The following is a 16,155-nucleotide window of genomic DNA, read 5'->3' as shown; positions in this document are numbered from 1 at the left end:
TTGAATACGAATGATTAGATTATCGAATACAAATCACATGTTTTTGAATACGAATGAAAAGTTTAGAATATGAATTACAACTTATTGAATAAGAATGACATGTTTTTGAATATGAATAACACGTTTTAGAATAAGTTGCAATATGTAATTGTAATGTGTATTCTAATACAATTCTAACGATGTCACTCTTTTGTCCGCAAAAACGTACAAAGAGGAAACGATTATACAAGAACAAAATTCATTACTTTTCTGTAATTATGTTTTGCTAATTAAATATCATCAACTACAAAACCATCATGAATTTTAATCTCGAAAAAACCCACATCTTTGCGTGTCCAATAATATCGTCAGGTTTTAGTGTTTACCAGTTATTCAACACAAAGAACAAGTGAAGATGAAAACTTAAAATCGTCGCACATTTTAAATTATATATTGTTAATGTGAAATATGGGAATTCCATAAATCATCTAAAATTCAACGCTTACATTTGTCTTCCTGTAGGAATGTATTCGGTGTAACGCGGTCAAACATCACTCTAACTCTTTGCACAAGAACTCTGAAATTGATATCAGAAAGAAGCTGGAGTTCCACATGAACAATATTTACATAGCCTTTGGTGATCAGGTTTTCAAAGAGTCTGTTGGAATTCACATGGACACAAATTGTGCTACATTTTAGCTGACCTGTTTTGTATTCTGATGAGGCGGGATTCATTCAAAAGATTCCATATGAGAAAGTATAATCTCTCTCTGTGTCTTTAAGGTCGACATTTAGATATATCGAGGACGTTTCATCCATTAGCAATATTCATGTTCATTCAAAGAGGAATACTATAAGTATTCTCTGTTAAGGAGAGGGTGTATTAATGAACATTATTTCAAATCCAAATTAGTCCAGTTATCATTGCATATCCATCGTGGTGGTCTTGAGGAAATATACATTCATCATGTCATACAAACCATGCCAGTTAACAAAGGAGCACAGTTCGTGCCCATGGGAACTTCAAAAAGATTGTTGGAAAACGTGATCACCAAAGACTAGGACGATATTGTCAATGAGGAACTCCAGCATATGTTTAGTACTTATGCGGGGAATAATAATAAAAAGTTTTTAAATTGCTGAATATGCAAGTTTCTTTGATTTTCTTGAAAAATCACCAAAGGACATAATTGAAGCAATGTCTATAAGGTTTTTGTCTCTACAGCTCGCTGTTTCACGTATATGACAATTATAGCTCTGAATGGGATAAGGGATTTTAATTAAAAGGGGTATATTTCACCCTTGCTTTTTGTAGTCCTTAATGAACTTACTACTTTGGGTCAAGGTTCAACGGCGTCGATTTTCCCTCTGTGGAATTACCAACGTTACAAATTCCGTGTTTGGCCTAATCTAATTTTTTATTCCTTCTGTTCGTTATCTTCACTTTTCCAACCATTTCTGCTGCACATTATTTAGTCAATAAAGTACGGGCGAGTTGAAACATTGATTCTGTCTTTCAATGCACATTTATGTAGAATCAAATTTAGAACGGCTTGTTGTCTATTCTGTTATCACCTGCATATGGTGTTTATATCTCTCAACTTATTCGATACGCAAGAGCTTGTTCTGCGTATAATCAGCTTTTAAATCGAAGAAAACTACTGACAAACAAGTTGATGGTACAGGGGCTTCAACAGTCTCGATTGAAGTCAGCATTTCGCAAATTATATGGTCGTTATAACGATCTAGTTCGTCAATACAACATATCATTGTGTCAAATGCTGTCTGACGTGTTTCATACTGATTGTTAGGCCGTTCTTGGCACACTGATTTTGACTACGGATAACTCCGTTTTCCTGATCCAGATATAGGGATCACGGCGGGTGTGACCGGTCGACAGGGGATGCTTACTCCTCCTAGGCACCTGATCCCACCCCTGGTGTGTCCAGGAGTCCGTGTTTGTCCAACTATCTACTTTGTATTGCTTATTGGAGTTATGAGATTGATCACTGTTCATTATGTTCACCTTTCATTACGTAGGCGTATTTATTTTCTACATCTATTATATCAATAAGACAGGAAGGTGAGCAGGTGAGATGATATAATAATAACACACGGCGATGAGCTAGTAGGATGATACAATAACATGGCGGTGAGCGGGTAGGATGATAAATATTAACACAGGATGATACAATTATAACATAGGGCGGTGAGCTGATGGGATGATGCAATAATAACACAGGGTAGTGAGCGGCTAGAAAGATACAATGCTATCATAGGGCGGTGAGCTGGTAGAATAATGCAATAACACAGGGTAGTGAGCGGGTAGGAAGATACAATGCTATCATAGGGCGGTGAGCTGGTAGGATGCTACAATAACAGGGCGATGAGCTGGTAGGATGATACATAATATAGGGCGGTGAGCTGGTAGGATGATATAATAATATAGGGCGGTGAGCTGGTAGGATGATATAATAATATAGGGCGGTGAGCTGGTAGGATGATACAATAATATCAAAGTGTGGTGAGCTGGTAGGATGATACAATAATATAGGGCGGTGAGCTGGTAGGATGATAAAATAATATAGGGCGGTGAGCTGGTAGGATGATATAATAATATAGGGCAGTGAGCTGGTAGGATGATACATAATATAGGGTGGTGAGCTGGTAGGATGATACAATAATATCAAAGGGCGGTGAGCTGGTAGGATGATACAATAACAGGGCGATGAGCTGGTAGGATGATACATAATATAGGGTGTGAGCTGGTAGGATGATACATAATATAGGGCGGTGAGCTGGTAGGATGATATAATAATATAGGGCGGTGAGCTGGTAGGATGATACAATAATATCAAAGGGCGATGAGCTGGTAGGATGATACAATAATATAGGGCGGTGAGCTGGTAGGATGATACAATAATATAGGGTGGTGAGCTGGTAGGATGATACAATGATATAGGGCGGTGAGCTGGTAGGATGATACAATAACAGGACGATGAGCTGGTAGGATGATACAATAATATAGGGCGGTGAGCTGGTAGGATGATACAATAACAGGGCGATGAGCTGGTAGGATGATACAATAATATAGGGCGGTGAGCTGGTAGGATGATACAATAATATAGGGCGGTGAGCTGGTAGGATGATACAATAACACAGGGTGGTGAGCTGGTAGGATGATACAATAATATAGGGCGGTGAGCTGGTAGGATGATACAATAATATAGGGCGGTGAGCTGGTAGGATGATACAATAATATAGGGCGGTGAGCTGGTAGGATGATACAATAATATAGGGCGGTGAGCTGGTAGGATGATACAATAACACAGGGTGGTGAGCTGGTAGGATGATACAATAATATCAAAGGGCGGTGAGCTGGAAGGATGATACAATAACACATGGCGGTGAGCTGATAGGATGATATAATTTGCCTGCAAAATAGTTTTAGTATTTGGTGTATGACTAAAATATATGTTAGTCCTTGGTTTGCGCTTTTCTGTGCAATTATAGTTTACGTTGCACGATGATGGCTAATAGAAGAGTCCACTCCTAAAATCCCAGATTGAAAAATCAGATATATCATTAAATGCTTATGCTTACAATACTTTTGATACATGGAATTCATGACTTTCTACATACAGGTTCAACCTAATCATCACAGGATTTATAACAAGATCTCTGTGTAGTGTAAATAAGTTCCTGTTTTCTGTGGTGAGGATGGGGACAAGAATAAGTCAGCTTTATTGTAGAATAAAATCCAAAACTTGACATCAATTGTAATGATAAAAGACAATACAATATAAATATTTTAATAATTGAGTATATTCTATAGTAAAGATAATAAAAATGATAATGAATATCAATAGTGGATAATTTAAAAAAATATTTTCTAGCATGCATTGGTAATTCATAGTAAATTAAACGAAACAGCCACATGTACTATGTTACCGAGAAGAACTTCATGAAATGTTTGAATATCTGGTGTTAGTTTTCATTGACGCAGAATGTATGTCAATTCGGTATATCCTTGTGAACTCGAAATAAAAGACACCACAGAGTCGTCCACTTCTGCTTCATACTTAGATATTGTATAGAAAATAGATATTAACAGCAAACTAATAACTCAACCTCGTGGTAAACGGGATGATTTCGGCTTCTCTATCGTCAACTTTCCATATTTATGTAGCAGTATTCCATTATCACCTGCATATGGTGTTTATATCTCTCAACTGATTCGATACGCAAGATCTTGTTCTGTGTATAATCAGCTTTTAAATCGAGGCAGGCTACTGACGAACAAATTGATGGTGCAGAGGTTTCAACAGTCTCGTTTGAAATCAGCATTTCGCAAATTCTATGGTCGTTATAACAATCTAATTTGCCAATACAACCTATCATTGGGTCAATTGCTGCTTGACGTGTTTCATTCCGATTGTTAGGTCGTTCTTACTACGGATAACTCCGTTTACCTGATCCAGATATAAGGCTCATGGCGGGTGTGACCGGTCGACAGGGAATGCTTACTACTCCTAGGCACCTGGTCCCGTCTCTGGTATATCCAGGGGTCCGTGTTTGCCGACGTCTCTATTTGGTATCCTTTATAGGAGCTATGAGATTGACCACTGTTCGTTATTTTCACCTCTCATGCATTTGTAGTTTTTTAACAGCTGATATTTCTTTTTTATTTATTTACCATTAATGGCTATAGATACCCGTGACATAGAACACCTGATGCATGTTTGTGATTGACGGAAATGTGACTGAATACCGGATTGACCGCTGATCACTATAAACAGGTTGCATTAAATAATGGTAGATAATTTAGAAAATTCCACAGAAATTAATTTTAAAAAACTTGCACGCTGGTTAATGCTAAAATCGGCGCTTGATGGAGATAACCGATACGTGGAATTTCTCTGCATAAATTAAAATTCAGTTCCTCAGAAATTTGTCTCGAGGTACAATACAGTAGTTTCACCTGTTTTTAAATGGACCATTTTAGCCTCGATTTCAGTTTGACTGAAGGACAATTGAACACAAGATTTACTTCCGACTTCTAAGTCTGGACTACTTAATTTCAGCTCTCCAATCTTGAAGCAACCTTCATCCGAAACGTATTTTGGATCAGGATCTCGCGAAGCATATAATTCTAGTTTTGACGTTGCGTCTTGAGAAATGCGATACTTTTTCTTCGTCTGATATTCTCCTACAGTGATGAGCTCATTAATTTTGACATGCTTGCTAAAAAGATCCCGACAGAATACCTTGCCATTTTCCTCCAATCGTTTTGCAGGATCATGTATGGAATCTTTGAATAGTTGTTTACATTTCACACCATACGTGTATCTGCTTCGCCTTTCTTTGATCAGCTGCGGATCATGACCGAAAATAACTGCTCCCTTCAGTACCGACCAACCAGCATGCTCAGGAACAATCACATATTTATCTGGAAATTCATTTAGAACTCCCCGACTTAAAATAGACGAATTGGCGAAACCACCAACCATAATCATAATGTCAACACGGAATTCTGAGCACTGCTGGAAAATATGCTTTAAATGGCTACATATGGAATTTATTACACTCTCAAAGAAAGAGCAAGCAATTTCATAATCTAATTTCAGTTTACCACTGCTCAATGATATGTCTACTGTTTTTCCTTCTCTAAGTTTAGCGCTTTTCACAGATGTCAATTCCATCCCATCGTGATGTTTCTTGAACAAATCGCGAAGAACAGCTGGAATGATGATAGTCATTTTCCTCTTGTATTGAGTGCTTATACTTAATTTGGCTGTTTCAATGTTGCGTTTAAGTTCTAGAAAGTCCAGCTGATGGTCAGTTCTCAGTGTCGACATGGTCTTACTTCCCAGAAGGTCCTCAAAAAATTCCATGATGTTGTCGTCAACGTTGGTTCCTCCCCAATCTCCTCCGGATGATTGTATCAACTCTTTAACACTCCCATCTTCAAGAACCTCGTGGGTTGTTATATCCATTGTCCCTCCTTCAAATTAGATATATAAACACATGATACATTATAAATAAACCGTTTTACAAAACCTTTTGTAATGTTCTAATACACATGATTTTGAACATGCATGTACTTGTATTTTGCTTACAGTAAACTTCACTTATAATGCATTTCAGGTAACGGGTAAAAATGGATGTTATACCTGTGTATTTTATAGCGAAATTGGATCATATTCTGATACACACAGTCTTGAATATAATTGTACTTGCAATATGCTTTATAAATGTATAATGGGAACTTAAAGAACTAATCTTGATACAGGGAAGATGTTCGGGTTTTGGTATGGGTTTTCCTCTTTGTTTTGAACATAGTCGACTGACAAATATTCGAAAGGATTGGAATTAAAACATCTGACAGCTTCCAATGTAATAGTTTTAGATAGTATTTCTAAATATGAAATAATATTGTCATGCAAATAATTATTACACAAAATAAAACAACACACGTATTCTACAAGTAATGAAGAAGATTGCTAACTATTTGAATCGACGAAATTCATTCATTAAGAGGCATACTGCATCAATATGTTATTTTGCAGCTTTAATGACACATTTTCATTTCCAAAGTAATAGTTGTGTATCTTTAATATTTACATCAAGCCTAATTTGACGGTCGAAGAAATGTTACTTTTTACACCGCGAGTGTTTTAAGAAGCTAGTGTTCACCATGTTTTCGTTTTCCTATTTTCTACAGGACTTGTGAGATTGATCACTGTTCGTTATCTTCATCTTTTTCATATATTAATTACTCTTTACATAGATTACTACTGTTGATGTAGAGCAAAGTGATCTTGTTTCCTACAAGAAGACAAAGGATTATCAATAATATTTCGCCTGAATAAGTCAGAACTAATTTAGTAGCTGTGTCTGGATTTGGTGTGAATTAATCATTAATGTAGTGTTTGCCAAATCCAAACTAATACAATGATGACAGATTTGCGATTATGCTTCCACTGAATTTATCTATTTGTGTGGAATATCTTGTTTTTGTATGGAAAAGTGAATATAACGAATAACGATCAATCTCATAAATCATATAAGGAATGCCAAATTTAGAGTAGAGCAAACACGGACCTCTGGAACTGCTAGAGGTTGGATTAGGTACCGAGGATAATTAAACATTCCCTGTTGAACGATCACACTTGTCGTGAAACCTTTGTCTTGATCAGGTAAAAGGGGCAATTTGAATTCAGAACTAGCATGTCAAGGACTAACTATCAATCGGTATGAAATAAATCAGACGGAATTTGATCGAATGAAAGACAGCATTTGTAAATTAGATTAGTATAAGGACCATGAAATTTGCAAAAGGCTGATTTGAAAAGTAATACATGTAATGTCAGTTTATTTGTCGGTAGCATGCTTTGCTTTGAAAATTCATCATACGCAAAATATGCTCTCAAGCATCGAGCTCGTTCTGCGTATGATCAATCGTTAAATCAATGCTAGCTACTGAAAAACAAGTTGAAGTTACAGGGGATTCAACAGTTTCGTTTAAAGTCAGCTTTGCGGAAATTCTATGGTTGTTATAATGATCTAGTTTGCCAATACAACCTATCATTGGATCAATTGCTGTCTGACTTATTTCACACAGATTTTGACTACCGATAGCTCCGTTTACGCGATTAAGATATAGGCCTCATGGTGAGTGTGACCGTTCGACAGTGAATGTTTACTCCTCCTAGGCACCTGATCCCACCTTTGGTATATCAAGGGGTCCGTCTTTGCCCAACTCTCTATTTGTATTGCTTATAGGAGTTATGAGATTGATCACTGTCCGTTATCTTCACCTTTCATCTAGTTAATATAAAATAACAGTCTTTGCAAAATGAACGAGCTCTGACCCCCTGAGGTGGGAACAAGTAGAAAGGATCAAGCTTTGTTATTTGATATTTGTACAAACCTCCTACGTCAACAATGATATACTTTGATCCGGGTGAAAAAGCCCTGAATGTGTCTCCAATTTCCCCAAACATCTTTTTTTCTAACGGCAAGTGTTTGAGGAATATGGCCGCTACTTCCGGTTCAAGTGCTATTGTGAGCATCTTGGAGTCCAAACCTGCCTAAATTTACATATATTGTTGATGAATGTAACCATAAAAAAATTCAACAGAAAAGTTTTAGAAAGAGATACCGATTATTAGGCCATTGTTAGCATATTGATTTTGACAACAGGTGATAAATGTAGTCCAACACAAAATAATGTACTAACATCATGTACAGAATACTTACTATAAAAGCCGCTTTTCTCATGAATGATTTTGCAGGCTGAGTCCATATGGCGGGTACAGTGATCACCCACTTTATGTCTTCACGGGTTACATAGGAAACTTGTTTGACGATTTCGTTCATTATCTGCTCCCACAAATATCTTATGGCTGCAGAGAAAACTGTTAAAGCTGACATCTTATTACCATTTTCAGATTCCAGCTCCAAAGCGTCCAATGAAGTCTACAAAATGTTAAGTCATCAGCTGATTCACAGTACTTTAATGATGATGGAACAGTACATATTATACAAGTGACGATACATGTATTCTATGTCTGTACGTTTATCCAAATGTACCTCAACAAGTTAAATTATTATAATGTCAAACGCAGGTCAGCGAGCTTTAACAGTTAAAACAGAGAAAATTCGAGTGTACATTCCATGAGGTTTTGTCGTCGAAAAAAGAAACTCCAATGGTACTATTGACCATTCTCTTTTATCTTATTGTCACAATTCGCTAACCTGAAATTATGAATTTAAGTTGATTATCTCAAAATCACAATCGTTTTATGATCCCCTGTAGAATGATGCGTGTCATATTCATTTGATTGAGTAGTTCCATGTATTTATAACGAAACCTGATGTCTTTAATAACCGGGAGAACATTATAGAAGGGACGCCAGAGTCTTTGTTTTGACGTCATAATACCAGTAGTGAAGTGGTGGGGTCTGAATGAGGTATGGCTTGTGCCGCGGAAAATAGCTTTTCCGCATATGAAAAAGGCTTGCATCGATTTTAAGTTTGATTTCCTTAGTATACCCGATGATGCAAAACATGGTGACAGTAAAGTAACGTGGTTGATTGTTACCTTTTGTGTATGCATGCTAAATTATTACTAAGGCATGGTGGGTTATTCTTGCTTATTGTAATTTCCCTTCACACACAAGATGAAAATCAGCTTTACTTATTATGACATAATTTACTTTATGTCTATGGAAATACATAACTGCGTGCCAGCCTTATATCCAGTGATCATGATCAGCTGGATCCCAGTATATCGCTAACAAAAAGGGAAAAGTAGAAAAATGCAAAACGAAGAACGTCTGCCATGTAGCAAACTTCAGTCTATATTTCTATACATTTGCTAAGTGCTAGTCTTTAATATATGTTGTAAGAATTGCCTGGAATTGAATCCAGTCTTTTGAGATAATCTTCTGGATTCTCACACACATATATATAGCTACACTCGCCCTAACGGTTGCGACGTCAACATACTATATCATATTCTAATACACTTACTTGTTGTTCGTAGAGGGTCATTTTAAATTTGGTGAAGAAGTTCCAGCCTTCAGCTTCACCATCCAGCAGAAGTTCGGTGTATTTCTCCTCAGCTTCATAACCAAAGCTAGAAAACTTTTGATGATGAAATAACACGGCAGTGGGGGCCTTACTTGTTACCATAGTACCATGCCAGCTCTTCAGCGAGACGTTTGTAGGGTCTTTAGTGAAGGAATTTCTGGAAGAAAACCCGACTCCAGAATACGTGGTCCCGAGGTCGATGGCGGCCACGAATAGATGGGGTATGGATTCCATTCTGATTTATTTTTACTGTGAAATGACAAAGTATGTTTATGATGAAATAAACTTTATCTAAAGTAAGTATTCATGTATGATGAAATAATACAACTATGACATATAGTCATTCTCGTGATGTTATGTAGTCATAGTTAAACACAATACATTACGTGGTGAAGTCATGATTGTGAGGTAAGAACATCCTACAACACTGTAAGGCACGTGAATGTACACATGAAAGGTGATGATAACGAACAGTGTAGAATATCAAAACTCCAGGGTATAAGTTTTAAGCGCCTCTTATTCCTCTACATTAAGGGAGACATTCTATGTAAAATATACATGATAAACAAAGCGATGTAAAGATATCAACAGTTTATTTTCGGCTGAAACAGTTTTAGGAAATAAAATGGAAAAATATAGGTTCTGCCTTTATAATTACAACACGAATCAAAACGGCGTTGTTCTCTGATTTGTTGTTTATGCACACAAATACGGTCAGCCAATTCTAGTTCATGTTTGTCCAAATAATTTTCTCACGTCTCAGCTGAATTTACAGTAAAGTTCATTCCGTTTTTTAAAGTTATGGAGTGACCGGTTTGTATTAATTGACAAGTACCACATCGTCGTTCCTCGCATTAGAAGACTGTTGGTTTTAAAGACCCAACTTTAAGTTAACACCCCCAAATTGTTAGCCGTCTGTCAATCAAACATTTAACAATAGATCTCAGGTGGAGTGACATCTGTAGCGACTGTGATCTGGAGGGACCCCAGAGAGGTGTTTTGATAACAATAACGACCAGTACCTGCTGGCATTTTTTAGATCTTGAGGAAGTCCTGTATTCTAGAGTTTTGATAGCATTGACCTGTCCACAACTGCTATTTTCTCATAATTCAATTGTTTTTAAAAAGACCCCTGAACAAGGCAATTTTAATATAATTCTAATCCCCCCCTCTATATACATGTATTATAAATTACACAATCAGAAATCAAACAATAATTTGCCCATTAATTTCTAAAACTTGTAACTTATAGAAATAATTTATATTATCAATTTATGATAGTTCTATATTTATAAAAGAAATTATTCATTGAGCCAATGACTGAGAGTAAAAGAGAGAACAAGGGTGTTGGGTAGACTGTGTCATTTAGCCATAGGGATACAACCATTATACAAACACTATGACCACAGAAACACTGCAGAAAGCCCTGAGACCCTTCATGTGTACATCAAAAGTATACACAGCACCCTGATCTCTTGGCCAGGTAAATAACAATGACCATAGATGAGCTCCGCCCACATCCAGTGATCTGTGAAGAAACTGCACGGTATTTTATTTCGGTCTTTAGGATCTGGTGGTTGACGCCTGTTGTGGAGTATGTTCCTGGGCTGAATGAGGTCATTTAATATTTCTGATTGTTGAAGAATTGGAAGGAACCTTTGTTTTTTTTAAACATGTGATTTCTCGGATTGTGTGTAAGAACAAAATGACTTTTTGCTGGTTTCGTCATGGTGGTCGTAATTCTGTGATGGGTGTTTCTTTAGCCTTTTGTATAGCTGTTTCAATTAATTGTCGTGGATATTTTTGTCTCCACAGAAATATAGTAGGTTAAGAAATTATTGTATTTCTACGTTCCTAATCTTTTATGATTGTGGGCCATGTTAAAAGGGATATTTTGTTTGGTGTGAGATGGATGGTAGGAGTTAAAATCAAATATTGATGGGAATCTGTTCTCTTGTGGTAGATATCTGTTATAGCTTCCATCTCCTCCTTTACAACCAGTCTGTCTAAAAATGATAATTTATTTTCAGTGATGTCCATTGTAAAGTATATGTTATTATGTAGGCAACTCATCATGTTGTGGAAATGTCGTAGTTCGCTTGTAATGATTTGGTCAAAAAAATAAAGCAATCATACAAATATCGGTTCCAGTTCCTCTCAATATACAGGACAAATTCTTCTCCAATTTTTTTTTGCATTCTGTCAATAGTTTCTCCTCAAGAGAGTACCGAATTAAAGTTGCGTACATGGTGCGACTTTTGTCCCCATGGCTGTTCCTATTCTTTGAAGAAAGTATTTGTTTTAAAAAGAAATCATTATTTTCTAAAACTAATTTGATTTCTTCCAGGATAGATTCCCTGGAAAATCTCGATTGGAATACACGGGAAGAAAATAACTACTATTACCAGAGTGTGCGTAAGTATTTGCATATAAACTAGTGGCATAAAAACTCACCAGTTTAGCATTTTCTTCCATGATTTTTGGAATGTGTTTTAAGTAACCCATGCTGTCCCGAATATAACTTGGGTCTATTTTGCAGATGGGTTTAAGTATAATATCTAGGATATTACTACATGTAAGTCTTTGTGTTGAACTAAAAGGACCAGCTACGATTTGGCGCTTTTTAAAGTCCGTTGGGTGCGGTAATTTGATCTATGGTTCACAGATTTTATGCATTCTATTTTGAATTTGTTTCGACGTCTGGATATTTGGTAGTCCATAAAAATGACTAGTTTTTAAAGAATTTGCTTCTTTTTCCGTTAAATTGTCAAAGAATTTTGATATATACTTCCTTATCCTAGACATAGTTTTATCATCTTCATTTGAAGCTAGTTCTTGATAGAAGTTTATATCATCTAATTGTTCTAGGACCGTTTCCTTGTAGTGGTCTTTATCAATAATAATAATTGAACCGCCTTTGTCAGCCTCTTTCCTAATGAAAAGTGACGATAAAGAACAGGGATCAATCTTATAACTCCTATCAGCAATACAAAATAGAGAGTTGGGCAAATACGGACCCCTGGATATACCAGAGGTGGGATCAGATGCCTAGGAGGAATAAGCATCCCCTGTTGACCGGTCACACCCGCCGTATGATACTATCATCAATAGTAATAATTTTAATGCTGTTCTCTCAGTTCTTGAAATGCTATCTCGCAATATGTTTGTTGCATGCTGATTTTTAATTAAAAGCGATTTTTCGTCGAAGTGTTTGCTTCGGTTTGATTCATATGGTGTAGGATTGCTTTCTACTTGTATTTATGATAAGAAAAGAGTTATTTGATCAGTTAGTTGATCAGTAAACGGTTTAAGCTTAACAAAAATAAATGACCTTACAAAAAAACCACAGCCATATACGTGTACAACATTTAGAAATATATATATATATATATATATATATATATATATATATATATATATAATATTAATTATGAATCGTTTATATAACTGAAAATAATCTATTATGTGTACATGTGTACATGTATATGTATTCATGTCTGTATGTACATGTGTGTGTATAAGTATAAATATATATGTATGTATATGCTATTGTTTGCTTTTGTAAAAATATTGTGAATATGAAGGTTAATAAAAAAATATTTAAAAAGGATCCGGAAAAAAATTATCCAATCCGGAAAAATATACGCGAGAAGCAGTTCAGGAGTCTCTGAGCCTCTTGGATTCAGTCCCTTGGAATTAGTGTTTGGCCATACAGTTGGAGGTCCTTTGATTTTTTAAAGGGAAACTTGGTGATTGAGATTAATGCTTTTAACTTTATAGACGTTGTGTCTAATATCAAAGGGAGACTTTACAATGCTTGCAATTTGGCACAAGAACATCTCAAGAGTTCTCAAACCACAACGAAAGTTTGGTAAGACAAAGATGCCAGGAACAGAGTTTTCAAACCAAGTGATAAGGTTCTTGTATGTTTTGCCTGTTCTTGATCATCGTCGCCGTCCTGTTCGATAAGCGGCGACGACGACAAACAAAAAACTTCTAAACCTGACTCTGATTAAATTCAAAACCGATAGATAGCTGGTATATCGCCACTTATAACCACAAACAAACAGACCGTTCGACGCCTCACAACTTTGTATTCTCCTAACATTGTAACAACAAGAAAACTTATTAACCCAACGTCAAATTGATCCGCAACTATTTATGTATAGTTCATTCAGGCAGGCTAAGGGTATTGTTCACAGTTGATATCCCATTGCATTAGATAAAATCCCATTGAATCAATTTTTGTCTTTAATTCTTTTTTAAATACCCTAAAGAGTCATTTAAATTTTATTGAATATTGATTTTTTAAAAAGTAAGGTATAAATATAGGTGAAGTGAATAAAATACAGCGCATAATAAAGAGAAACTGAATATGTATATATATATATATATATATATATATATATATATATATATATATAACTATAACTCGGTTTACCTGATCAAGATATAGGGCTCACGGCGGGTGTGACCGGTCAACAGGGGATGCTTACTCCTCCTAGGCACCTGATCCCACCTCTGGTGTGTCCAGGGGTCCGTGTTTGACCAACTATCTATTTTGTATTGCTTATAGGAGTTATGAGATTGATCACTGTTCGTTATCTTCACCTTGCATTCATATCGTAGCCCGCAGCAAAACACGGACGTCTTTCTAAAACCATAACATATAATCGCCCATCTCCTGGCGGCCTATAAGAAAGCAACACGGTGTCAAAGATCACTTATTTTTAACCCGGGTATCCGACCTGCTACCCACTCGATCTGTCGAATTCATATGGATAAAAATAAACGTTACTGTCAATGTATTGAATCTGTTATTGTCTGCTACATTTAAAACATTGTTGTGACGTCAGTTCTTTGTCTTGACAGCACTTTATTTTTCATACTGTACTGAACATAGTCCAGTATTATTAAGAGCAGGCCAATATTATGAGAAATACTGTTTTAGATAGAACAATGTTTTAAGATACAAGACTCCGATGGTCTATTATGTCAGATACGGGGCGGATCACTCGCCGCTACGCGGCTCGTGCCAGTCCCGTATCTGACATAATAGATCATCGGAGTCTTGTATCCCTTACATACACTCTCCTATCTCACGGTACTGGATATTTGTTAGAAGTAGTTGACAATACTCTGAACGAAAACTATCAAACTTACCGGTGATTCATGGTCATATTATTACATGGTACATGCAGTAGGTAACCCCATTTGAAATAACGCACGTTAAAAATGCAAATGCACAGAGTCATACAGGAAAACTATCGACAAACATACATAGACCCAATTCACTGAGATTTCATGTTTTTACTTTTTCATTGTTACCAACAACCATAACATGCTTTTAAAGAATTCCTTTCATGAATGGTTCTTGTATAAAAATTGTATTGTCCAACAAAAATTACGAAGGTACTTTTGGATTAATGTAGACCAATGAGATTATGATGAATATAGCGGAAATGAACGGATTGAAGAAACATATATCATGTCACATAATCTGTCTTGGTCTTCCCATTGTTTGTCAGTTTTGACTTATTTTCTATTGTTAACGGTTCCGGTAATAATGACACCATGTTGTAGAATAATATTTACATGATCGAAAGGAAAATGGAAATATGAAACATAAGTAGACATCTCCAACATGCAAGGGAAGTTCTAGTCCATTCAGTACCACAATTATAGTATGTAAATCGATTGTTTGGATGCATTGTCAGTATGCGGTTGCCACTTTGAGTCATAAGTTATCTTATCTAATCCGGAACCTTCCAGGGTGATTCATATTGATTTTATCAGATCACACAGCCTGTACCTTATGGGAAAACTTGAAGATAACGAAAGGAGAACACATGCACATTACATTTCATCTTCACATTGGTTGCGATATTACTTAACTGTTGACGATCAAAAATCATACACATATATAAAAGTTAATTTCAATCGATTTTCATTGAAAGTGTTTCAGTGTATACCAATTTCAGACGTGCATGATCTTCTGTAGACTCTCAGTGGAGTTCAATCCTACACATACCTCCTGAAATGACCTGATTTGGTGTACTAATCAGCTAATAGACAACCCAATAATATACATGGCTCACATGAAAGATGACCCAATTAGGAATAGAAAAGTCATCGTACCTTCACGGAAGAGTCAATTAAACCGCTATGAACATCCCAGTATGTCCGGTATGGCCATAGATACTTATACAGCAACCTTGGTTATCCATATGACCTCAAACGTACAACTTCTCTTACAAAGCTACTTGCACTTCAAATGACACTGGGGAATCCCGGAAGTAATACAGATTATTCACTCTAAACATGGCAATGAGGGGCAATGAGGGATTCCCCGAGGTTAAGTTTTAAATGGGAATGGGGATTTCAATTAGTAATAATGTGGACTGTGTAAAATACAATAACCAAGTTTATAAAGCTATGTGTTGCATACAAACATTTCATAAAAGATTGAAAAGAATCAAGCAGCCCCAAAGTCGTGTTTATCTTATTGATGAGCATGTTGCTTAGGAGTTTCATGCAAGGAAATTTAAGAATCTTCAGCTGAATGTGCTAAAGGAATTT

General features: G+C 36.2%; 1 protein-coding gene across 1 annotated transcript; it reads right to left on the bottom strand.

Moving 5' to 3' along the window:
* Nucleotides 1-3,777: 3,777 nt before the first annotated feature.
* Nucleotides 3,778-15,856, bottom strand: LOC125679552 (heat shock 70 kDa protein 12A-like). The gene is made up of 5 exons (XM_048918862.2): nt 15,715-15,856; nt 9,517-9,825; nt 8,242-8,460; nt 7,913-8,072; nt 3,778-5,983 (listed from the first exon to the last, which is right to left on the bottom strand). Exons 2-5 carry the CDS (start codon nt 9,808-9,810, stop codon nt 4,923-4,925), a joined length of 1,734 nt encoding a protein of 577 aa, XP_048774819.2. The 5' UTR covers nt 9,811-9,825; nt 15,715-15,856; the 3' UTR covers nt 3,778-4,922.
* Nucleotides 15,857-16,155: the final 299 nt, after the last annotated feature.

Source organism: Ostrea edulis, chromosome 2, assembly GCF_947568905.1.
Source record: "Ostrea edulis chromosome 2, xbOstEdul1.1, whole genome shotgun sequence".
NCBI lineage: Eukaryota > Metazoa > Mollusca > Bivalvia > Ostreida > Ostreidae > Ostrea > Ostrea edulis.
The sequence above is the reverse complement of the archived record's forward strand: the minus strand, read 5'-3'. Positions and strand labels throughout refer to the sequence as shown.